The 26,881-nt window shown below is 41.5% G+C and overlaps 1 protein-coding gene across 8 annotated transcripts in view; it reads right to left on the bottom strand.

The window, feature by feature from the left end:
* Positions 1-4,883: 4,883 nt before the first annotated feature.
* Positions 4,884-26,881, bottom strand: part of usp25 (ubiquitin specific peptidase 25) — a 240,471-nt gene continuing 218,473 nt past the window's right edge. For 6 of the 8 annotated variants that reach the window (XM_033649478.2, XM_033649481.2, XM_033649479.2 and 3 more), the window contains one exon: positions 9,247-10,109. In XM_033649478.2, coding sequence (XP_033505369.1) covers positions 9,937-10,109 — 173 coding nt within the window. In that variant the 3' untranslated portion in view covers positions 9,247-9,936. Of the gene's footprint in view, positions 7,277-7,522; positions 7,593-9,246; positions 10,110-22,272; positions 22,396-26,881 lie in introns of those variants that run through there. The other 2 variants (XR_004502882.2, XM_078172109.1) reach the window with 2 other exon arrangements.

The raw sequence follows: 26,881 nt of genomic DNA, 5'->3' as shown, positions 1-26,881 counted from the left end.
TTCAACATAAACTATACGTAAACTATAGTCTACTGTATATTAACACTGGACTGTTTTGTTTATTGAAGTATTTAGCAACACAGAGACTTGTGGTCAGTGGGATTTGAGGATTCTTATAATAACATCTGTAGCCTGCAGATGTGAAGCCCTGACTGTATCTGACTTATCTTTAATGAAAGCTGTTGTCTTGTATTGTTTTTCCTGAAAATATGAACCTTACAGTCAAACACAGTTTATTTAGCCTGTGTAGCTGAGGGGACAGGTCAAACTGATATAATGCTGATTTACAGGAGAATTCATGTCAAATGGAGAATAAACCATGAACATAAATTACAGATAACCTGTAAAGCATTTTACTAATGAATCTATCAAAACAAAAACAACTGGAGACTGAGAACAAACTGATATATGGGTCTGATCACTTTTTTAATGAATTGACATCATTCCAGACAGGACGTAAGTGTGTCTGTGACTTCCTGTACGGGCTGAAGGCTGCTGGAAACTGTCGGGAAACTGTCTGACTTCACCGCAGCTTTTTGTCACCGGCCCCGCTGTGGCCACCTGCTCTCGTCTGCTTGCGCAGGCGAGGCGCAGTTCATCTCCAACGAGCCTATTAGCTAACGAGTGTCACCTGTTGCAATCAAGGAGGTTGAAATAGTTGCTATATGCGGTGGGAGGGGCGAGCCCTAGGGCTTAAACGCACATGCGGTGTTACTATGACAATAAACAGAGAGCCTACGTGGGCCGGCCGCTGCATGCAGCTTCTTCTCATTGAGGGTGAATGCAAGCGTGGGTGACAACCAATCATGCGGGACATGGTCTCAATTTGCGTGACGCATGAAAAGAGACAGAAATGCTGTGCAGTCCCACGCAATGCGGGACATCTGGTCACCTCACATGTTTTTTTTCCTTATCTTATTGTTCCATAAGTTATGGATAGTTAGCTGGCATTTCATGGTTGGGTTTTCATGTACCATACAGTCTGTGGCAGACTGTACCGGACTGTACAGCTTCTGCTGCAGTATGCGCGTGCAGAGAGCAGCGCCAGATGTCCGGAGTGAAACACGCAATCAGACAAGCTGCTTCTCCACATCTTTCCCGTTTTTATCATTAATGTGTCTCAAACTACAATGGCGAAAACCTGAAATGCATCCACAATTAAAACGGGCAAGCTAACTACCAGTATTTGAAAGCAAATTTACAGAAATACAAACAATCCAAACTCCTTCTAATAAGCGGACATGGCAACCATGGTGCACTTGCTTCGTACTGCCTGGAATATGCCACTTTGAGTGAAAATGGGGTGCAGAATAATTCAAATACGATTATTTAAATGTAAATAAGATTAATTTATTTAATTTTTCATTACATTTCATATTGAAAATGTTCAATTAAATATTATGCAACAACGTTTTGACTTAAAAAGAGTTGAAAAAAGTGGGGGGGCACCTTGAAAAGTGGAGGGGCATTTGCCTTACTTGCCCATAGGCGTAGGCGCCAATGCCCGTAGAACCCATTTTCATTCAGATATCTTAGATCCAGAGGTCAAGGGACCTCTGTGAATATGGCCATGGAGTGTTATTTAGCCCTTTTCCTGAGAAGTTAGCATAACATTGTTGGTACCCCTGGATTCCTCAGGTCTCCTAGTTTCATGTGATACCAGTATGTAGCTTTAAAACTCAGTCATCTATAGCCTCTGAAAGACAGGTGGTGATGACAATAGCGGCAGACCATGAACACTATTTTTTTTTTTTAAATGCGTTATGCTCGGACCTTAATCACATCATGATGAACGTAATCATGCTGACAGCCCAATCCCAGTAACCCCCCTTGTTCACCACCCCTTAGCCCCTGGCCCTACCCCTAGCCATTGCACACTACTCCTTGGCCCTCGAAATGAAGCAACGAGGGGTAGGGGTTGAAATTTTTCCCGAGGAATTGGGACACCATTCACTATGTCACCGCGTCGGTTACGTTCACGCATACGTAACTATTTTAAACAGGAAGCTGCGAGCCATCTACATTTCCAACCGGCATCTACAATGGAGTCTCTGGTTGAGCTCATCCTACCTATCACGTTTGCTGTATTCATCATGTTTCGTTTGATGAACGACAGACGACAGGGGACTTCTCCTAGCTAGCTAACCAGCTAACATTACGAGGCAGCATAGTTATACTAGCTGGCGTGTTATCGTAATGTGAAAAATCTGACAATTTTGCAGAACAGGACAGATGACAGACGCCAGATAGTGCGAGCTAGCTAGCTAGCTAATAAGCAACCTGTCGATGGTAACTTTAGCTATGTATGAACTTTTTTCTCCGTCTTTTGCTCGGTGGTAACCATGGCGACGTCTACCCCTTGCTGACAAGTCAGCATCTGAAATCCCTTGCTCTGAAGGGCTAGTTTCATACCCACTACCCCTCGTTATGCCCCCTACCCCTACACGCAAAAAGGAATTGGGACACCCCTACCCCTTACAGGAATGCGCAAATGTAGGGGTAGGGCCCAAGCAGCAACCTCTGGGGGTGACAAGTGAAGCCAATGCGGAAGTGCCAAAAACTGCAATTCATTGAATGGCCACTTGAGGTTGGCTCCATAAGCAAGTCAATCCCCATAGACCCCCATGTTAAAATGCTCGACTTTACAGCAGAAATAAACATGTTTACAGCCTAGTGTGTGTGCGTGTGTATGTGTGTGTGTGTGTGTGGGGGGGGGGTTAAACACATGACATGTATTTACCAACTTTAACATTTTAGTTCATTTTATGCAAATACCTTTTATCATAGTGAGAATTACTACTTTTTTCCCCACATACAGTCTGTGAAAAACCAATGGAAAAAAATATAAAATATATAAATATATAAGTATATAAAATGAGACAGCCGAACATAGCATGATTCCATAGCTGCAGTGAGCTTTGAGAACAGTTCAATTTCCCTTTAACAGCAACAGTTATTTTAATGTGAATGAATTGCATACTGTACATTCATACTCCAGTTGTCATGGTAGTACACTGTTAAACTTAAAATCATATTCAAATATAAAGTAAGATATCAACAGAACTTAAAACACAAAACTATTTTATGAATGACAGCCACTTACTCAACAAAAAGATCATTTTGGTGGTGAGTGGGCTTTTAACCAAGACAGGCTGTAGTCATTGTTTTCTACCTGTGTTTTTAACCTGTCATCTTTCTCTCATGTAGGACACTTGAGGAAAGTTAAAACGCTTAGGCCAATGTGATATTTACTCCACAGTAAAGAGGTTGTTTCACAGGAAATTAAGATTTTGCAAATTATGACAATTATAGGTTTTATAATTACTGTTACAAATCTTTTCATTTATTTCATGTGTACTAGTGTTGTCACGATACCAAAATCTTTGTTTCGGTACCAATACCAATATGAATCTCGATACTTTTCGATACTCTTCTGTACTTTTCCTAAGGAAAGTCCTTTTGGATACAAACCTTTAGAACAATAAATAGTAGGGGTGTAATGGTACCAAAAAAATCATGGTTCGGTCAGTTCCTCGGTACGGATGTCACGGTTTGGTAACTCAAATGTCCCACCAAGTTTGTGTTGTCTCGTGTTGTCTCCCCTTGCGAGGCAGACTTTCTCGTCTTTTTTCACATGCGGCAGCTGCGAATGTTGATACAGGTGTTGTCATACACACCACTTGCGCAATCTGTGCTCCAATAGGAACAAGAAAGGCGTTTGTGTGCATAATTGAGTAAAATAAATTAACTAAATTAATGAATTGAATCAATTTCAAAGTACCAGTATTTTCCAAATGCAGTATAGTACCGTTTGGAATACTCTAGTACCGCGGTACTATTTTAGTACCGGTATACCGTGCAACACTAATGTGTACTTTTTGTAACCTTTTAATATGGATGTTTTAATGAATGCAAGATTTGACTTTATTTTGTTAAACTGTTTGTGTAATGGTTATAATTTTTGTTATATAAAATGGATCAGACAAAATTTACTTTAGAATAGAAGCACATTTTTTGAAAGCTGTCATTCATCAGTTTCCTGTGATGACTGGAAATATAGTGGTGATTTAAACCATTAACAAAATATAATAGTTATTAATGGTATCTTAATGTTTTCATTTATGTATGTTAACATTTACCCAAGTTTGCATTTATCTTAGCAGTATGTAAAAAAAAAGAAAAGCTGATGTTATGTGCTGGTTTTGTTTGGACATTTCTTTAAGACAAATGAAGAAAATTCACTGAGAAACTATACTCCTTTTGTGAAAAACAAGGAATTATCTGCACACTGAATAGTTTTAAGCCCCGTAGGAGGTATCATTTATTTGTGACGTTGTGACATATGAGAAGGTTCTGTGGGTATTGCTCGGTATTGAGGTTTATATAATGAGGCTAAAAAAAAAAAAAAAAGTAACACACAATTGGCTGATAATGTTTCTATTTGCCTCACTATAAAAACGTCACAATACCTTTGCCTGAGGAAGACCCTCTCAGAATTGGCAACGTAGCAAACAAGTGATACCTCCTTGGGGGCTTCAAAACTCTTGTGTCCAGCTAATTCTTTGTTTTTCACTTTGAGCCCTTTTATCCAGTCACGTTCTTCTGTGTTAAAACTAGACTTCTAACAGAGCAGCAAACAAAGGGTACTCTCCAAAATCTTCTCAGGCTCTGCTGCTGGGTATAAGGTGCTTAGTTATCTTCAAGTACAAAGTTAAAATAATCAGGCCCACACAGAAATGGACTGCTTAACTATTTGTCAGTGTCACTGTTAAACATTGATGCTTTATGTTTTATTTGTAGTGTATGATTTGTTTGTCCTTTCAATTGACAGTCAGATTTGATTGTGAAATACAACATTCAGTCAGTAATAAAGACAAAAGGAGTGCAAATATAAATAGAATTTATTGAAATTTTAAACAAGTTTATAGATGAACTGAATGTTTTAAATAAAAGGACATAACATGGTAGGGGGAAAAGGGGATAAAGGGTGGGATTGTAGGGATGAGGAAGAGCAGAGGTGGTAACAGTGTTATGGCTACAGATGTTTGTTTTTTTTAACAAACAAAGAATATCAAAAATTCAACATTAGCCATGACAGCCTGGGCTATGTTCAGGCCTAACAAAATGTGTCCCAAAGGCCAAATTCAAAAGCAGTGACACTGCCAACTGTAAGTAGTTCACTGTGTTTGGAGGTGGTCTTTAAGACAATTACAGTTGCAATCAAAATTATTCAACCCCCATTGCATATTAGGCTTATTGGCAAAATGTACAATTTTTCAGCTGTTTGCAATAAACAAAGTAGACAAGAACAGTTGAAATAGTTTAATAAAACTAATATTACTATGGTTTTTATCCAAATTCAACACAAAATGCTACTTTTAACCACTAATGCAGTCTCAAAATTATTCAACCCCCTGTTTCAAGCACACCTGGTGCAACTAATCAAGGGCTTCATTAGTTCAGGTGTGCTTGAGATAGAACACATAAATACCTGGACTGGCTAGGGGTTTGTTGAGAGTGACGTTTGATTGCATGTTAGAAATATGGCCAAGTCAAAAGAATTGTCCAGAAAGTTCAGAGAAGAAATCATTGCCTTGCACAAACAAGGAAAAGGATACAAAAAGATAGCAAAAGCTCTGAATGTTCCTAGAGATACAGTTGGAAGCATAGTTTGCAAGTTCAAAGTTAAAGGAACAGTGGCTACACTACCTGGACGTGGCAGAAAGAGGAAACTGTCAGCGGCTGCCAGCAGATTCCTGAGAAGGCAAGTGGTCAAAAACCCTCGAGTGACTGCAAAACACCTGCGGCAAGACTTGGTGGCAGCAGGCACTGAGGTTTCAGTTTGCACAATAAGGCGCATACTAAACACCGAAGGGCTCCATGCCGGGACTCCAAGACGTACACCACTACTGACCCAAAAGCACAAGAAAAGTCGGCTCCAACATGCTCAAAACCATATAAATAAGCCACAGAAGTTTTGGAATTTAGTTCTGTGGAGTGATGAAACAAAACTGGAACTTTTCGGGCCTATGGAACAGCGGTATGTCTGGAGGAAGAAGAATGAAGCATATGCTGAAAAGAACATCCTGCCTACAGTGAAGCATGGCGGTGGCTCAGTGATGCTCTGGGGCTGCTTTGCTGCCTCTGGCACTGGAAACCTGCAGTGTGTGGAGGGCACGATGGATTCAGTCAAGTATCAGGAAATCTTAGGTGAAAACGTCATGCTGTCTGTGAGGAAGCTGAAGCTTGGGCGTCATTGGACCTTCCAACAGGATAATGATCCAAAGCATACCTCAAAGTCCACCAAGGCTTGGTTTCAGAAAAAGAAATGGAAGATTCTAGAGTGGCTGTCACAGTTGCCTGACTTGAACCCCATAGAAAATCTCTGGTGGGATTTGAAGAGGGCGGTTGCAAAACACACACCCAAGAATATTACTGAACTGGAGGCCATTGCCCATGAGGAATGGGCTGAGATTCCTCAAGAACGCTGTCTGAAGCTGGTGTCTGGCTATGCATCACGTTTGCAGCAGGTCATAACAGCAAAAGGGTGCTCTACTAAGTACTGAAGATGCTCGTCATGAAGGGGTTGAATAATTTTGAGACTGCAGTAGTCATTAAAAGTAGCATTTTGTGTTGAATTTGGATCAAAACCCTTGTAATATTGGTTTCATTGAACTACTTAAACAGTTCTTGTGTAATCTGTTTATTGCAAACAGCTGAGAAATTGTATATTTTGCCAGTAGGCCTAATATGCAATGGGGGTTGAATAATTTTGATTGTAACTGTAACTAATTTACTTAAAAACATATAATTTCCCCTAGGTGTGAGATGAATGTGTCTGATGTGAGGGTGCTCAATTATGGCACCATTTAAACTATTAACAAATGTAGCCATAACACTGTTATCAAGTTTCCTGGCCTTACCAATCTTTGCTGGATTGCCACCAGCCTCCCACCTGCACCTTTGGACCAGTGAAGAAAATATGATCTTAATGCCAGGATGCTGGAGGTGAAGCTAGTGCAGGTCCTCCTTCATCATGCTGACCAGGCTCGACACTGTTGACCTTCCCCCCCACTGCCGCCACAGTGGATGATGAGGACATCTGGTGCTGCTCTTCCTTGCAGGGAGTGGGAAAAGACGGGGAGAGGGCCTCTCCACTGCAGTCCACACCAGCCAAACCAGCAGACATGGATGCCCGGCATGCTGAGGTTGCTTCCCAAGGTCTCTGCAGCTCTCTGGGCACCACGCCAGACATAGCTGTCATCAATGATCCACACTGTGCCAGTGAAAGTAAAATGGGTGTAATAAATGCTTTAGGTAATTAGAAACAGAAAGTTAACTATAAAGGGTGAATCAGTTCTTTTTGTTGACAATACTATTATGTCACATCTGTAGGATAAAATAAAACAGGGAACAACACCTCAAAATATAGATGACAGTCTTTTAAATGCTTTTTTCTTTGTCCTTGGAAGACAATGTAATATTAGCTGTCTAAAGTCAAGTAGCCAAAACTGGTACTTACACTTTCTGCTGTGTGTAGCAGGCGTGGTGGAGATGTCACAAGTGGCCATGACCTCAACACTGGTGATGTACTGAAAGAAATTAACATCTTGTAACAAGTATAACACTGTCTTTCCTTTGCAATTTCTACATTTCTTTATCATGTTCTAGATGATAATCTTGCAATGCGCTGTTGATAACAGTAACGTTAACGTTACACATACATTTCAGTCCCCTTCAGACTTTTATCAATGTCAAAATCATAAATATGCATGCTATTTGCAATAGCGGTGGGTACTAGGATATAATCTTTAATGTCAGCCGTTATGCACACTGCAAATCCAACTACTAACTCGAATTTCTTGTTTGGTATCAACAAAACATTCATGGTAAGAAAGAACACTACCGTTAAATGGGTAACATCACATGTGACTTAGCTTATTAACATTATCTTATTCAAAGTATAATCAAGTGACATCCAAGTAAAAAACTTGTTACTAAAGTTACGTGAAAATCTAAATTCAGGTCAACTGATTTGCTTCAAATTATTCGTTAAATATGTATTAAATAAACGTTACGCTGATTCACTGTAAACTTGGCCAAATTACTTTTTACTTTTGTTGTGTATCGTTAGTTTCAGGTAAACTCAACTTAACTCAAGTTTTGTGAAGGCTAACTTAGCAGTGTTGAGCGAGGTGGGTGTGTTTAAGCAACCAGGCTTAATTTGGCCCGCCTCTTTGCTCATTTTTGATTGGCCGGGAGTTGGGCGGAATCAGCCACTGCCGAGATGGTGACGGCCAGAGCTGACTACTTTGAGCTTCAAACACGCTCCTCAGAATCCAATGGGTGACGTCACGGTGACTACGTCCATATTTTTATACAGTCTATGGGAGGGCCAAGGGATAGGGCTAAGGGGGGGGGGTATTGGGACAAGCCCTAAGTCAAGTCTCAAGTTATGAATACCAAGTCAAAGTCAAGTCTTTTAACAATGTTAGTCAATCAAGTCTCAAGTCTGCAAATTTGAGTCGTGACTCAAGGCCCCCACTTGCCTATTTCAGAGTGTAGTCAGGACTTGAGTGCATTTCGAGATCATCAACTCGTACAAAAATTAACTAGTCATGACAGAGTAGGTGATGTGTGCACTTCACCAAATCTGTGCAATATACTAGAGAAAATATTGGATATGTTGAAAAACTTGCATTCTTTCACAGTGCTTAGTTTTCATGGCTCTAAAGTTATAGCTTGGACAACAAGGCACAAGCACAGTCAAAACACTTTGAAAAGATGATTATGATTTATAATCTATACAAATGCTAGTAGCAATGTTTAGAACAGAACTTCTGAAAATGCTTCCTGCTTTCATCACATGGGAAATTAGTATTACTCCAGGAAATGAGGCCAAAATTGCATAATTAAAAACCCTGATTTCATAGCCGCTAAGAGTGAGTGTTTTAATTATTTTGGCCAGATCACATGCTGAATGAGTTTGTATCCCCATGGTAATGAAAGACTGATTCTAATAAGCTGCATGATAACATACAGGTTGGGGATTGTTCAGTGATCACAGCTCTCAGGTCAGTGTGACACGGGACACACAATCTCTATGTACCACGCTCACTGTCCATCACCCCGATGTCTCAAATCAAAGATAATGTTTCACTTCTAACAATGCGTAATATCCACGATGATGTCAGTGTAAGTTCTTGCTGTGAAAGCAACAGAAAAAACAATATCAGACAAAACCTCTCTTTATTTGGCCTAAAAGGGCCATAAATAAAATTTTATTCTCTCAATGTATTAACAAGCCACAGGAAGTCCATGGCTGTCTACCACAGCACTTAAAACATCTTGTTCTGGCACAGTCCACAAAGACATGAGACCCATTTGAGATCCTTTGAGCCCCTGATAAATCTGAAGGCTCTCTCTCCCACTTCCTTAGAAATATAAAACAAAGGGTGGTAATATGGTACCAAACTGGAGGCAGAGCAGCAGGGGGATCCTTTTCAGGCAGAGAAGGGTGCTTTAAAGAGGGCTATGAGTGCGATTGGGAAAGCTTGAATCAAACAGCAACAACAATAATAATAACTATGAAAAACCTCCAAACATGGTTTTATTTTTGCAAAGCTGAAAGAGAATGTGCTTGGCTTTTAACCACTGCAGGATTGCCACTGTTATTCCACCAACTTTTCCTCTCTCATTTCTTCACTCACTCCCAACAGTCCATCTTCCTTCCTCTGTTGTGTTTTGCTTAAAATAAAAGTGAAACAATATTCATAATGATAAAACCTATCGCAGCAATAGAGTAACAGAGGAGTAACACCTAGATGCGAAAGACCCCTGGATTTAGAAGGAAGTCATGGGTTAAGAGAGGTCCATGGATTTCTGCCCAGGGTCGGGCCTGTGATAAGAACCAGGTGCCTGGCTGTCCCTCAGAGCTCATCTCCCGTCAGTGGGCACCCTGCCGAGGGAGGCCATGATGTGGCTGAACCGTTCACTCAGCTCCAGGGTGGAGTAGCTGGGCAGTTTGGGAGGGTCGTGGAAGCTTTTGATCTCCGTCGAGCAGTCCAGTAACTTGGGGAGGAAGTCGGTCAGCTTTTCCTGGAGGTTGGCTGCCAGCAGGAGGAGGACAGACATAAGGACAGCACATGATTAACTGGCTGGGCCGTGCATCACAATGTGGTGAAAATCACAAGGTCAGTATTTTCCATGTGATATCACAAGTAGTCTAAGAGAGTGTACAACCAAGGAGTGGGGTCTGGCTGATAATACTCAGCTTTTCCTGAACAAAGGCCAGGAACTGTGACAGCAGGCTATCTCTGGACTCATACTGGTAAAAGCTCTTCTGCATTCCATTCTCTCTACCAAGACATGATTCTCTGGAGCATTCTCTCAGCATGTTTTAGTGCAATCTGACAGACAGTGATTTGATGTATGTGGGTCTGCAACACTTCAGTTTACTATTATAAGAAACACAGAAGAGCTCTGATGTAGTGGTTTAAAATACATACACATATATTTACACTTATATTATAGTATAGTTATACATAGTTATATAGTATCTACAACATTATTATATACTCTTATTCACTCCGTCCTTACTGGGTTAATATTGCCTAAGAGCAGCTCTGTGGTGGCAAATAATAATGACAGATCAATCAATACAGTTCAACAGTACATTTAGTATTCAATAATGGTAGAATAATTGCAACAGTAGCTGGAACAAAGTACATTTACCTGCTGCAGGCCTGATTCACATGAATTATATAAAAAAATCTCAACTTGTTGAAGGGAAAAACTGAAAATTCTCATCAAAGTTATGAATCATTATTTCTCCAACTAAATTACAAAAACCTTAACTATAAATGAACATTATCAAGAACATTGATTGTGACTGTATGCTGCTGCAAATTTCCGTCGGAACTTGCACATGTTATTACCTAATGAAATTACTGTAATATAACTGAGCTATATACTGAAATTAATGCTGACGAGAACGTGTGGTTGAAATGTATAGATACTGCATATACAGTGGTATGAAAAAGTTTAGGCACCCCTCTGAGACTGCATAATAATTTACTCTGTCTTCACAGAAAATGATCACAGTGGCATGCCATTCATTTTCTAATAAAAGCTGAGTACTGGGGTATTTTCCAGACAAAGATTTTTAGTGTAGCAATATTAAGTTGTATGAAATTAAATCAGATGTGAAAAACATAGGCTGTGCAAAAATGTGGGCACCCTTGTCATTTTGTTGATTTGAATACCTGTAACTACTTAGCACTGATTAATTGGAACACAAAATTGGTTTGGTGAGTTTGGTGAACTTCATAGACAGGTGCATCCAATCATGAGAAAAGGTAATTAAGGTGGCCAATTTCAAGTTCTTCTTGTCTTTGAATCTGCTCTGAAGAGTGGCAACATGGGGGCCTCAAAACAACTCTCAAATGACCTGAAAACAAAGATTGTTCAACATTATGGTTTAGGGGAAGGCTACAAAAAGCTATCTCAGAGATTTCAGCTGTCAGTTTCCACTGTGAGGAACATAGTGACGAAATGGAGGACCAGTTCACCTTAAGGCCAGAAGTTGCAGGCCAAGAAAAATATCGGAGAAGCAAAGGCGAAGGATGGTGAGAACGGTCAAAGACAACCTACAGACCACCTCCAAAGACCTACAACATCATCTTGCTGCAGATGACGTCACTGTGCATCGTTCAACAATTCAGAACACAGGAGAAGCTGTACAGGAGAGTGATGTGGAAGAAGCCTTTTCTGCACACACGCCACAAACAGAGTCGCTTGAGGTATGCAAAAGCACATTTGGACAAGCCAGCTTCATTTTGGAATAAGGTGCTGTGGACTGATGAAACAAAGACTGAGTTATTTGGTCATAACAAGGGGCGTTATGCACAGTGGCGAAATGACACAGCATTCAAAGAAAAACACTTGCTACCCACAGTAAAATTTGGTGGAGGTTCCATCATGCTGTGGGGCTGTGTGGCCAGTGCCGGTACTGGGAATCTTGTTAAAGTTGAGGGTTGCATGGATTCCACTCAATATCAGCAGATTCTTGAGAATAATGTTCAAGAATCAGTCACAAAGTTGAAGTTAGACCGGGGCTGGATATTTCAGCAAGACAACGACCCAAAACACTGCTCAAAATCTACTCAGGCATTCATGCAGAGGAACAAGTACAATGTTCTGGAATGGCCATCCCAGTCCCCAGACCTGAATATCATTGAAAATCTGTGGGATGATTTGAAGCGGGCTGTCCATGCTCGGCAACCATCAAACCTAACTGAACTGTTTTGTAAGGAGGAATGGTCCAAAATACCTTCATCCAGAATCCAGACATTAGAGGCTATAGGAAGCGTCCAGAGGCTGTTATTTTTGCAAAAGGAGGGTCTACTAAATATTGATGTGATTTTTCTGTTGGGGTGCCCAAATTTATGCACCTGTCTAATTTTGTTTTGATGCATATTGCACATATGTTAATCCAATAAACCTCATTTCACTACTGAAATATTACTGCGTCCATCAGTTATTTGATAGATCAAAATGAAATTGCTGATCCAAACACCCAGTGATTTATAAGTGAAAATAATGGAAATTGTTAGGGGTGCCCAAACTTTTTCATACGACTGTATGTATACTGCATAGTGTATGAATGTATGATGACCTATATTCTGTAACTGTGAGAGTGCAAATGCAGTGTCGAAGACCCTTCTCTGGCCTGGCATTGGCCAGCTCACTCGACGATGGCTTGCTCTTGTTCATTGTCTTCTTCATCAGATTACTCTATCGCGATTTGGATCCACTCAGGGACAGGATACAGGTCAAGTCATCCCTAAATTTATTCTCATCTGTGTCCTGTCTCATCATGAAATTTTTCATCACTACCATCTGCATTGCCTGCTTTTGACTTATAATTATCACTGATCTCATCACTGGAATACAACAAAAGAAGATGAATCTCATTAATACTGTACAGATCAAAACAGTTACTGCTAAACTAACCAGCTAATCTAATCTGATCTGATCTGATCTAATCTAATCTAATCTAATCTAACTGTCCCACTGGGAGAGGGGATGGCTGAAAATACTGGCAACTCATGAGCAAGATTATCAGTGTCATCGGTCAGAGTATCACCATCATCACTCTGTCCTTGCTCTTCATCCCCATACTTTTTGACTACCTTGGACCCTCACTTATCTGTGTCCTCTGAACCTTTACACAGTGATTTAAATGGTACCACGTAGGAGACCCTTCCACCTACACTCTACACCTCTAGAGGTAGCTCTGACTACCTCGTAAGGTCCTTCTCTCCTAGGGAGGTCCCACTTTCTCCTGAACAATTTAACGTACACCAAATCTCTTGGTTTTACTATGGGTTCTTCATTCTCCTGGACCTCTCTAGCCTAGAAAGAAGCAACACTCCTGTGTATATTAGTCATTTGTTCAAGATAGGATCTCATGTCGCTTGTTAGTAGATCTAGTGAGGGACCCTTAACAGCCCTATAAGATAGCCTGCTAGTTAGAGCTTCATGCGGAGTTAGTCCCAAAGTCCTGTGAGCACTTGATCTGCATGTCATTAGGGTGAGTGGTAAAGCATCTACCCAGTTCAGCCCTGTGCTCATATAGATTTTTAGCAGTTTATTTTTCAAGATTTCATTGCATCTCTCAATGTCAGACTGCAAAGTTGGATTGTATACTGACCCAAATCGTTGCTTGATCCTGAGCTTTTGTAGTATGCATCTCACTGTTTTGTCAACAAACCCCTGTCCGTTTTCTGAACTTATTTTTACAGGAATGCCAAATCTAGGGATTACTTCTCTACATTAAAATTTTGCCACTGTCTCAGCATTTTATGCTGTCAAATGGAGATAACAAACTGGCAGTCCAAGCTCCACTGGTGTTAACGCCACAGAGTAATACGCTATAGGCTGCGCATGTAAACCAACACCTGTCTTCTGAGCTAACATTCCACAGGCGTGGTTTTGACAGCATGACACAAACAATTGAAAGGGTTTCTCATAGTCAAGGAGTGCTAATGCTTGTGCCTGCTGCAACAAAGTTTTTACTGTTTCAAATGCTACATGACCTTCAGGGGTCCATGTTACTTTTGCTTTTAGATTTCCGGGACCTTCTGCTTTCACCATGCTCCTCAAAGGTTGAACAATGGTGGTTTATCCATCAATCCACTCTGCACTGTATCCAGACTCACTGAGAGGCACACTAAAGAATACGGAGCACAGATCAATCACAGTGAACCATGTTGCATTGGGTGGAACATTGGACAGCAGTGTGTGATTTGGAACTTCGGACTGAAAGTCCTCTACTACCTCATTTAATGCACGCAGTTCGTGTACCTCAACTCACATCAGCAAGATTAGTGTGTTACTACTACTTGGATTTGGTTCAATCACCAACACACCTGCCTCCAATAGGCCCTGTATTGTCTGCTCAATATTGGCCTCAGGCTTTAGTGGATATTGCAGTTTCCATGGTGGTTTGCATCCTACCTTTAATTTCCTCCACTGGTTGTGCCAACTTAATGAGACCCAAATCAGTCTCCTGTTTTAACCATAAATTAGATGTAGCCAACATCTTTTCTTCAGGATCAGAATGCTGATGACAAAATTCAGAATGGCATGGAAGCCTGACAGCCTGTGGACACATCCAGCCTGTGGCAGAGACAGATATCCTGATGAAGGATCCATCTTTACTCAACCAGATGTCTTTGTTATCAGTTGGTGTTAATTGTACTTCTTTAGCCTCTAAAGTAACAATGTTACATGCGGAGAACTGTTTTTTATTTTGAACTCTTGGTCCAGATACGGGCTCCTCTCCACTATCATTGCAGCTTCCTGTCTACCCAACACAATGGCAGAGGACCATATTTGGACTTTTTCAGGCTGTTCTTTAAGCCAGGTATCTGGCTGTGATTCAGATCCATTCTTATAAAATTGGAGGGTGCAGTGAGGCGGACATGCAGGGAGAGATGCATCAGGCAGATTGGCTTTAATAAAGTCCATCCTCACCCTGAGTGGGTCCAAAAAGGTATCACTCAGGTTCCCAAGCAAATATACCATTTCTTCTTCTCGCCTCACAGTCATCTGACAGTGTGTTACGTCAACAATTACCCCGTCCGGGGTACATAGGATGGCACAGTTCAATTTAAACAGCACATCTCGTCCAAAATGGCCTTAAGGTCCCCCATTGCCAAATTGTAGGAATGGTTTCCTTCTCAAACACTGCTATCCACTTACCCACTCCATGATGGATGCATGGAAGTCCATTGTGGGCCAGGGGACATATTGGAGCTGTGCTCCTTTAGCCAGAAGAGGACACTTTGATGCTTCCTCCTGCTCTGGGAGTTAAGTGTAATTACTCCATCCATTTTTTTTTTGTTCCTCCAACAGCCAATCCTGTCCCATCTTCCACCCCCCTCTCTGCTCCTCCTGGTCTCATTGGAGGGGAGTGCTCCTCCTTCTCACGCTGTTTCATTTTCCAATTAGCGACAAGAGGAGGGGTGATACTGTGAGGCTTCATGATGGACCGAGGAGGCCATGGTATTACCCCCTTCTTTTCATGTTTCCTGTAAGGCTCTGAACCCTCTTCTCCACCTGCTGCTTCACTGCCCATCCATCTCACCACACCTCTCCTGTTGTGTCATTTCAGCCTCTTGTAAGAGTTTCACAACTTGATCATGTCCGTCTAGGAGCTTTATTCGCTTTAAATAAAGTTCAGGTAAATCTGATAACCCAACTTTATAGTTTTTGACCAGAACCATCATCTCAGCACACTGTACTGCATCAAATGTTCCCTCCGATGGCCCTGGAGACGGACTTTTCCGTGTCCACTTCTGTGACAGTCTCTTTATTTCTTCCACTACAAGTGGATTCTTTTTTCCAAGTATCGCTACTGGAGACAAATCCTTAATTTCAGACCCCATGGTGCAGTATGTCTTATCAGTATGTGAATATATACATCAAATATAGTATACTATCAAATGCAAATGCAATGCAAACTAAAAGATAATAATGTGCAAAATAATGTATGTGTCTAAAAATAATAATATGCAAAATAATGTATGTCTATATACCTCCCCTCTTCTTTTATAGAAAAAAAAATGTGTTATTTAGTATATATGAATATAAGTTAAGAAGGAAGTCCAATCACCAGACAACCAAAGCCGACCACAGAAACAGAAAAGTTCTGTACAACAGCACTTTCTCCCTGACTATGACACTAATTCAAATGGTTGGTCTTCGTTTCCATCCACTGATCAGACCCATACATTTACTTGTACAACTTTTTCATGACTTTTTCAGGACCCATAATAACATTTCTGAGACCATTCTAAATGTATAACATGAACAGAGCTGCATAGTATAATTTATTTCAAATGTTAGCTGTATGAAAATAAGTCAGCAATCTTTTCAAGTCTTAATATTTAGTTATGTCCATAGTCACTTCAATACCTCAAACTATTAGTGTATTCTTCATTCATCTGATTACATTTTCAGTTTTGGACGCAAGCCAATTCATTTTATTACACACAACAAAATTCTGTGATGTTTCCAAAACCTTGAAGTATTATTACTAATTTCATGACTTTCCTAGGTCTGATGAGTGAGAATGTGAAATTCTATGACTTGTCCATGTTGTCCACGACTGTGGGAATGCTGGTTTCAGCACTAGTTATATGGCTTCATGTATTTGTGCCATTTCTGAAGAACACTGTGCTGATCTACTTACAGAGTCCAGCTATTTAGCATTTATAAGCAGAATAAAAACACTGAATCAAAAATCATCATCTCACAATTGAGAGGCTGGAACTGTTGAGTATTTGGCAATTTTTCTTCAAAATGGTTGGAGCTCTATCAGAGCACAAAGTCTGGTGATGTGTGCTCCACATATCCAACACTGAAGACATTAACTCAGTCTCCAACTGTTTTCTTAAAGTTTTAACTTGGCAAGGTTTCTCTTGTAAAAGAGATTTTCAATCTCAATGGGACTTCCTGGTCAAATAAAGGTTAAATTAATAAAAAAAATATATAACTCATATGAGGTTAGTGCTGAACATGACGATTTAATTTTTAGTTCAGTTCCCATCTGTAGCAGTCTGTCAATGTTGTTTCACCAGTTGTTAATATAGCTGCAGATTAATTTACTATTTAGCAGCTCATCAATTTAAGGCACTGTATGTAAGAATGTGGCCAAAACGGTTACTGCACTCAAATTCAAAATACTGCTGCGAGTTGTGTCCGCCCCCCTCCCCTACAGACTCGAGGTTGCTGGACAGCAGCATGCTGGAGACTTTGTTTGCCCACGGGCGGCTGCCGTGGCAGGGTCGCATCGCCGCGTCCTTGATCTTCGGTTTTCCAGCGGACCGTTCGAGCAAGTCCGGCTTCTCTGCTGCTAACGCTGCTGCCGGGATACAGCTCACGAGGAGCCGGCTGCTAATACTATGTACCGGGACACTGCTAATGCTGCTTGGCGTGCTGCTGTAGCTCAGTCGTAACTGTAACTGATGCTGAGACTCTACTGACTGTGTGACTGGTAGACGGTGGTGGGTGGCGCAACAGGCCAAAATACAAATTCAAACCATAAACATGATTTGCGGACTGTAAAAATGTTTTTTAAATGCGAATACTCTGGCTGTACTATTGTTGTTGGTGAGATCAGTATGTTATATTAACATTATTCCTTAGTCTCTATGACATATTAGGATGATTTTACGACTATTTGCTTTAGATTTCTTACATATAGCTCCTTTAATCAATAGGGAATCATGCACACACGTATGTTGAAAAAAGAGTGCTAACCGAAGTCTAAAAAAATAGTGACTGTGATATCATATAACCTTGTGACAAAGCAGAGTTGGCCCTGGCCAAAATTAAGCTACAGGGGCCCTCCTCCCTGACATAGCTGTGAGCCCAAGAGACCATTTGCCACTGCCATACAGTCATACCTAACAGCCCTCTGCTCCCATTACAATCCCTCCACCTTATAACTGTGTGCCCCATCTGTCTGTCCAACAGTAAGTACTCCTATACACAACAGAATGAGGTAGAAACCAACAATATTAATTCAACAGAATGAATACCATTATACTATGGTTTGATTAAATTCTTAATGTTTATCAGTGCTTCGCCCTGGAACTCTAAAGTTCTAGTCAGCTGGTCGATTGTTTGGTTGTTAAACTCTTGTCTTAAATTCTCAATGGTCGGACAATTGCAGGTGTTACTTTAATAAGGCTGTGTGTCCACCATAGCATTTCTTTACCCTGCTGAAAAATGCAAGCTGTTGTTGTTCAGCTCTTGTATATGTCCTCTATGACGATTGGTCTATGCTATTTGTCCCGCACCTTCTCCACTGTGATTGGACAGCTGGCGACAGAGACGAGCGCAGCATTTTACTCAAAGTTAAACATTTTTCATTTCTCATTTCTAATTGGAAAACAGATAAATAATTACAGAAGACATTCAGTGTCTGATTTATCACTACGGATTTATTTTACCAAGTCACCAAATTGACACTGCAGTTAAAGGCTGGATTATAAAGCTTCTGAAAGGGATAGGATCTCACTGGGGGCCTTGCTGGGGCAGCAGCATGGCTAACGTTAGCTTCTAAGCTAAAAATATTAAGTCTCTCTCTCGCATGCAGTGGCACAGAGATATGTGATGTTAGTAACGTTATGTTGTATATAACATCGTCAGTCCCTGAGTTACCTTCTATAGTGTCCAGTATGTCAGATTTTTCTCATCAGCCCTGTTTAAAGTTAAGTGGTGAGATGAACTCGTGCAAGCAGATCAGGCATGTGCGCAGTTTATTTTCTAACATTATTCTTCATTACTTCTGTGGCTTCATTAATTCATTACTTCTGCTTGCACAAGAAGGGTTTTATGTTGCAACACTATTGTAGAAGCCACATTATGTTTAATAAAATGCTTCTCATACCCCATATGCTGTTACAATCACTCCTGAACCTGAAAGCAGATGTAACATTTGACATCTAGTATTTCAATCAATATTGTGACTCATACATTGTTTGTAAAAACAACTGATGACTGTTAACAAGGAGAACACTGATACAAGTTACCTACATAAAAACTGTGTCAAAATAGTTCAAGAGGATTTTGAGAGATGACATCAAAACCAAAAATTGTGAAAATTGGGTCTCTAATGGACGCTGTGTTTCCAGTGGCAGAGACGAAATAACTGAAATCTGAGAGAAATGCAGATGAGAAAGAGCTGGTATACATAAAGATTCCACGTTAATCATGTGGGCATATTACTGGACAAAACAATGCTAAATGTTCAGCCTCTACAGAAGTGTTCAGTGCTGTGTGCGTGTGTGTGTGCGACCAACAATAGCATCTTGACACGGGTGACGCAGGAGTCAAGAGACAGGATTCATACACAAAGCAACACCATGAATTTTTCCCATATTCTGTAAAATGTCTGCCCAGTATGCTCGAATTTTAGGACTGACCCAGACACAATGTGTATGAGTTCCTACTTAGATTTTACAATTTAGACACAGGGGCGAAACTTGGGGCTTAATTTTATGTCTTTTACTAGGAGAGATTTGCAGGCAGTGCAGGATATTATATTGTAACAAACTAGAAGGATTACACACTGATAGCTTCCTTGTATGGTTCCATATAAGATAAGATAAGATAAGATAAGATATACCTTTATTGATCCCATAATTGAGAAATTCCAGTGTTACAGCAGTCAAGGAGAAAGAGTCAGTTTAAAGATTTCAAAATTAAACTTAAAAAACTTAAATAACTAGGCATGCAAATAGTACAAAAATACAAGAGATGGCGATAAATAACAATAACAATAATAATAATAATAATAATAATAATAATAATAATGAAAATAATAGGAAGTGGATAATAATGAGCAGCAGTGAATGAAAATGAGCAAAAAATGAGCAGTGGATAAAGGGAGCACATCTAGTGCAAGTGATTGTATGTGCAAAACAGCAGACAGCTGTGGTGTCCATAAAGTGTCCATAGTGTCAATAAAGTGTCCATGGTGCAGTCTACTGTGAGCAGTGCTGGTTATGTAGCCTGACAGCAGCAGGCAGGAAGGACCTGCAATAGCGTTCCTTCACACACTTTGGGTGAATCAGTCTATCGCTGAACGAGCTCTCCAGAGCTTTTATCTCCTCCTGCAGAGGATGGGAGTCATTAGTCCTCAGAGATGACAGCTTGGCTTTCATCCTCCTTTCTTCCACCACCTGCACAGAGTCCAGAGAGCATCCCAGGACAGAGCTGGCCTTCTTGATCAGCTTGTCCAGTCTCTTCCTATCTGCAGCCGAGACACTGCTGCCCCAGCAGACTACTCCGCAAAAGATGGCTGATGCCACCACAGTGTCAAAGAAGGTCTTCAGGAGCGCCCCCTGCACCCCTGCACAAAAGACCTGAACCGCCTCAGCAGGTAGAGTCTGCTTTGGCCTTTCCTGTACAGTGCTGTTATGTGATTAGTCCAGTCCAGTTTATTGTTAAGATGAACACTCAGGTACTTATAAGATGTCACCATCTCAATGTCCTTTCCCTGAATGTTCACCGGTGTTGGGGGGAGGAGTCTGTGCCTGTGGAAATCCACCATCAGCTCTTTGGTTTTTCCCGAGTTGATCTGAAGGTGGTTCCTCAGGCACCAGTCCACAAAGTCCTGGTTCAGTTCTCTGTACTCCCTGTCATCCCCATCTGTGATGAGGCCGACGAGTCAGAGTCGTTAAAGAACTTCTGCAGATGACAGGTGGGGGTGTGGTATGAAAAGTCTGCAGTGTAGAGGGTGAAGAGGAACGGTGCCAGCACCGTCCCCTGTGGGGCCCCCGTACTGCAGACAACCAAGTCCGATACACAATCCTGGGTCCTGACATACTGCGGCCGGTCCGTGAGGTAGTCCAGGATCCAGGATGTGAGGTGATTAGCCACCCCTATGTGCTCCAGTTTGTCCCTCAGAAGCGCAGGCTGTATGGTGTTGAAAGCGCTGGAGAAATCAAAGAACATGATTCTCACAGAGCTTCCAGGCTTCTCCAGGTGGGAAAGAGCTCTATGCAGGAGGAAGATGACGGCGTCGTCCACCCCAATGCCAGGCTGGTAGGCAAACTGCAGCGGGTCCACTGAAGGGCCTACTGCGGGGCGGAGACGAGACAGGACCAGGCGCTCCAGAGTCTTCATGAGGTGCGATGTTAATGCCACCGGTCTGAAGCTGCTGAAGTCCTTGGGGTGCGGAGTCTTGGGCACAGGTACCATGCAGGATGTCTTCCACAGCTGTGGTACTCTCCCCAGCCTCAGGCTCAGGTTGAAGATGGTTTCAACTATCCCGCACAGTTGGTCTGTGCAGGACTTCAGGAGCTTGGAGCTGATGCCATCTGGACCCACAGCCTTCCTCGTCTTTATCCTCCTCAGCTGATCTCTCACCTGACAGGTAGTGAAGAACAAGCTGGAGCAGGGGGGCTGTGTGCTTGGGGGTGGGGGTGATGAGGTGGGGGGAGGGGTGGGGGTGGTGAGATGTCCAGGGGAGCGGGGGTGGGGGAGGTGTCGAAGCAGTGTGCCAGGAGTGTCGGTGGGGGGGAAGGTGAAGGTGAGGATGAGGGGGGTTGCAGCCGTGATGTCTGGGCCAGGGGAGGGGCAGACTGATCAAATCTACTGAAGAACAGATTCAGATCATTCATCCACTGCTGGTCACCTCTGGCCTGGGAGTCTGGTTGTTTGTGTCCTGAGATGGTTTTCAGACCTTTCCAGACTCCGCTGACGTTGCTCTGCTGCAGCTGTTCCTCCATCTTCTTTTTAAATCCTTCCTTTCCCCGCCTGATGTTTCTCCGTAGCTCCTTCTGCACGGCCTTCAGCTCCTCCTTGTTTCCAGAGTTAAAAGCTCTCCGCTTCTCCTTCAGGAGAGCTTTTAACTCCGGAGTAATCCAGGGTTTGGTGGTGGAGAAGCAGCGTACAGTCCTGGTGGGTACGGTGTTTTCCACACAGAAGTTTATGTTGTCCGTAATGGATGATGTCATACTGTCAATGTCCTCTCCATGGGAATCGCTGAGTACCACCCACACAGTGGCCTCGAAGCAGTCTTTCAGGGCCTCCTCAGACCATCTTTTCACAGTGCGGGTGGTTGCTGGTTCTCTCTGCACCAGAGGTCTGTAGACAGGCAGAAGATGAACCAGGATGTGATCAGCTCTTCCCAGGGGGGGCAGGGGAGATGAGTGGTATGCCTCCTTGGTGTTGGCATAAAATAAATCCAGTGTTTTATTGTCTCTGGTGTGGCAGGAAACATACTGGGTAAAGGTGGGCAGGGTGGTGGATGGACAGGCGTGGTTGAAGTCCCCAGAGATCAGAAGGAGGGCCTGAGGGTGCTGTGTTTGCAGCCTACTTGTAACAGAGTGGAGAATGTCATCCCAGTCATCCTCATCAATATTTACACCAGTTTTATATTGCCATGTTTGTGCAGCAGCTAGGACATTTAACACACCAGTCTGGTTTAAAACATTATGAAACTAAGTAATGGATTTTCGAGTCGGACACTGAAGCAGTAACTGCTCTATGGCATTAGACCACAACACGTCCGGAGTTTGTGACGCCAAAATTGTTGTTTATGAAATAGCGATGATGTGAAGGTGATGAAGGAGACTCCGCTGACACCATCTTGCTTGTATATAGAAAGGTTTATTACAAGAAGTACAGCATCAAATCAAGCACCTAGGATTGCCTGAGAGAGGGTTTGAAGCCAATATGAACTGCTCTGAATAACAGCTCCAGCTACCCTGCTTATATAGGTTGGTTGTTTTTGTGAGATGTGAGACAAAATGGAACAGATGACAGAGAGACACCCTAGTTGGACTTCACCAATCCTTGACCTGGGCCATAAATACCCTCTTGACCCTGGCCATATATACCTTCTTGACCCTGGGCCCCTAACTGGTCATCTGACCCAGGACGTCACATACCATGTAGAACTACAGTGGTTTTTCTGGTCACAAAATCTCTGATTAGTAGGTATCACAAGGAGTGGCATCTGGGGATATAATATTTTATTTATATTTGTTCAAATGATAACAAGGATGTCCCCTCAAATAAATCACACATTTTTTTTCCCTTTTCCCTTTATTCCGTCAGATGTCAGATGTCAGTCGTAACTGTAACTGATGCTGAGACTCTACTGACTGTGTGACTGGTAGACGGCGGTGGGTGGCGCAACAGGCCAAAACACAAATTCAAAACATAAACATGATTTGCGGACCGTAAAATTTTTTTTTAAATGCGAATATTCTGGCTGTTCTATTGTTGTCGGTGAGATCAGTATGTTATATGAACATTATTCCTTAGTCTCTGCGACTATTTGCTTTATATTTCTTACATATAGCTCCTTTAAACATCTAAAGGCTAAAGAATTAGTTCTATCTTTGAGGGTTCCTATTGGCATCGCAAGAGACTTGGAGACTGCAAAGTTGCAGCGCACTGCAAGATGACAACAGAGACTTTGCTAATTGAGAGTGATATTCCTTGATAAAAGTACTTGATATTGCACCAAAAAACAGCAAACTACCCGACCAGATAGGATTTAAGACCACTGTCGAAGTGACTCTGAGATCCTGATCTTCTGTTTGAGATATTTTTTTTCCCTCTTTCTCCCTCGGTGAGTAATTTTATCAACTTGTAACAATGACTGCACATGACTGCTAGCAAAATCTCCGTGAATTAGCTTAGCTGTGGTGTTAGCCTCCAGGTTACTAGCTTAGCCTCATGGTGATTCACTATGGAGCTGCTGTGAGTTGCTATTTTTCTATTGAAAAAGACAAACAGGTATTTTTGTGTGAAATGAGTGTGTGTTAATTTCATGGTATAAACAGCGTGATTTATGTGAGTTTAACAGGCTAATGGAGCTAGCTCTCTTCGTTTCAATTCAGTCAGCCACGGTATCAGTTATTACCATCCATGGCCAGTAGATGGCAGCATGGTAACACAGAAATGTATTGTTTCACTCACATTCAATGTAGTGAGCATTTAATGTCAAAAATTGCAGTTGGCTTTACAGTTAGCCACAAAATCTTCTCAAGTTGTTTTCAGTTGTCATTGATTATTTTATTTGCACTTTACAAGTGAATGTCATGATTTTATTTGCACTTTTGGGTATATGTTAAATAAATAGAAGTGAAGTTGACATTTCATATGTTAATATTTCAATGCAACAGTTATCCTAAATTCATGGGTCAATTTAAAAGGTTGTATTTGATATTGATAAAAAGATTATACTGTAAAGTTAAAAAGTGTAAACAATAGTTTAAAGCTATTAAAAAGAGTTAATTAAAATGGCTAAAAGCTGTTGAAACAGTTAAAAAGTTAAAACAACATTTAAAAGAGTTGACTGGAGATACATATGCTATAAACCACCTGTTATGTTAATACAGGCTGGGTTTTTTTTGGATACCCTTGAATTCCTTGCTTCCTGGATTGGACTTGGATTTGACCTTGATTCTCTCCCTGGAGGGAGAGTGGCAAGCTACCCATGTTGAGCACCTGGATTGAGAACCTTCTTCATTCTTCTACCCTGCTGTGGTGCGGTAAGATGGTGACTTTTAGACTTCAGAGGGAAAGTGAACAGAACTGTTTTCTTTCTCTCAAGGAGAGTGGACGGATCCATTTTATCTGTCTAAGACAGACATTATTTTTTGGGTGCACCCAAGAAAAGACTTTCCAATAGGGAATAGGTTATTTGCTGGCTTAGAGTGTAAATTTGTGTGTGTGCTCATATTGTGTTAATGCAAATCATTCTATAACTGCATTCTTGTGTCCTAGTTACTCATTGGTGTCTCTCTTAATCATTACCCTCTTCCTTGAGAGATTAATTCTCACCCAAAACAAACTCAAATACAGAACAATGCACATAGCTGAGTCTTTTGTTTAGCCAACATTAGTAACCACGTTGACATGATGATATAAATGTGACAGACCAGTACTGAGCATGAAATACAAACAAAAACACAGAACCACAAAAAGAAAAAACAATAAACAATTAAAAGAAAATAATTTGGCGGTCTCTTCCCAGTTTCCATGGGGATTCCTGATCAGCAGGCAGCTGTAAGATGTAAGCATGTTTCGTATGTATGACAGAAGTAAACTAAAAACTGGTGCTCAATTAACAAGGTGTATATTGTTTAAGCTGTATATATTAAGAAATGATCAACATTATAAATATTTAAACAAAATATGTCATAATAAAGAATATCAATCAGTATAAACGACCCACTGTCCAGACTTGGCTCTGCCACTGGCGCACCGTGGCTTGCTACGCTGGTCACAAAGACCGGGCTTCAGTCGGGGAGAGGAAACAGTGACACCTGTAGCCTTGTCGGAAAAAGCATGGCGTATTTTGCTGCAATAGACGTTGTTTGGCTTCTGTGAATTCTTTTCACCTCTGAAGCACTATGACAAACAGGTTATAGAGGGAGATTTTTTTTACCCTCCAAGATGATATCGCTGTTACCCACTTTGTGCCTCAAAGCTGCCATCACCTTCTGTTTGTCATGAAAGGCATAGAATCTTATGATGACCAGGTTATCGCTGTTCGTTTCCGGGCTTGGGTGCTAGGGCTCTTTCTTGTTTGACCCAGCCTCCCTTGGTCTTCATGTTGAAAAGATTCGGGAGCCAGTGCTCCCAAAAATCTAAAGCATTCCTTCCCTCCATAGTTCTCTGGAATATCAAAAATCTGTATGTCCTTCTGCTGTCTTCTGTTTTCAAGCTTGTCTATGTGATCTGTGAGAGATTCAACTTTCCTCTTGAGCAGGGCTGTACAGTGCGACATATATGTGCGCACGTGCGATGGAAAAAAATGTTTGTGCGATGAATTTATTTGCCTAGTAGCACGCGTGCGACAGACTGCTTGCAAGCCGCTTGTGTGTGTGTGTGTGTGTGGTCTGTTTTTTTCTTGTAAAATCTGACACATGACATGAGTGATGGCTCATTGTTATCCTACAAAAAAAAATCGCTGGTCTACATGGTAGTTGTAGTCTACTGTGATAACCACCATTTGTATATTTCCTGTATATCCAACTACAATTCCAATTTCTGTGCGGTTACCTCTAGCCTCTCCCATTATCACCTCACTTTAGCATGACGGTGGTGAAAATGAAGAGGCATTTTCAGCCCCTCGACAAAAACCCCAAACAAGAAGCGAAAAATAATAAAAAATTTATAGGCCAGTTGCGATATGCGATAAGTCGGTTAATTGCACGGTAATTTTAAAGGGAGACGGTAACTTTTCCGGCTGTGATTAATTGCCATATTAATGCGTGTTTGTTTTCCTCATCTCTCGCCACCAAAGAGACTAGACAACAAGAGTGTTCACTGCTGTGCATGGTCTGGCAGCCAGGTGAGTTGGTTCATTAGCGTAATGAACGGAGGGAAAGCTCTTGTCATCGAGTGTCTTTGTCTCTGTGGGGGAGGTGGGGCTTGTTCCTAAACCAAATGCCATGGCCCCTGTGTGGGAGTATTTTGGATTTAAACCAAATGACAGAGGGGAGTAGGGTTGGGTGATAATACGGTAATAAGGTATCTAAAAATAGCAACGGTATCAGTTTCATTACTGTCATTAAAAAATCTGCCGCCCATATAGGCCTATAGGGGCCTGAAATAATATTAAATATAACTTATTTAATGCCTAAATAATGAGGGCTTGTCCAGGACCTATGTATGTGTGGTTGAGTTTTCAATTTAATACTAATTACAATTTAAAACTAATAGTAGGCTATAACGTTTCTCTTATAACTGCCCTTAACTGTTGTCGGGAGATGACATTTGATAAAGTTTCGGATGTGACGTCATCACATGACAGCTCAGACTTGTGAAAGAGAAGAAA

The sequence above is a fragment of the Epinephelus lanceolatus genome, chromosome 11 (assembly GCF_041903045.1).
Source record: "Epinephelus lanceolatus isolate andai-2023 chromosome 11, ASM4190304v1, whole genome shotgun sequence".
Lineage (NCBI taxonomy): Eukaryota > Metazoa > Chordata > Actinopteri > Perciformes > Serranidae > Epinephelus > Epinephelus lanceolatus.
The sequence above is the reverse complement of the archived record's forward strand: the minus strand, read 5'-3'. Positions and strand labels throughout refer to the sequence as shown.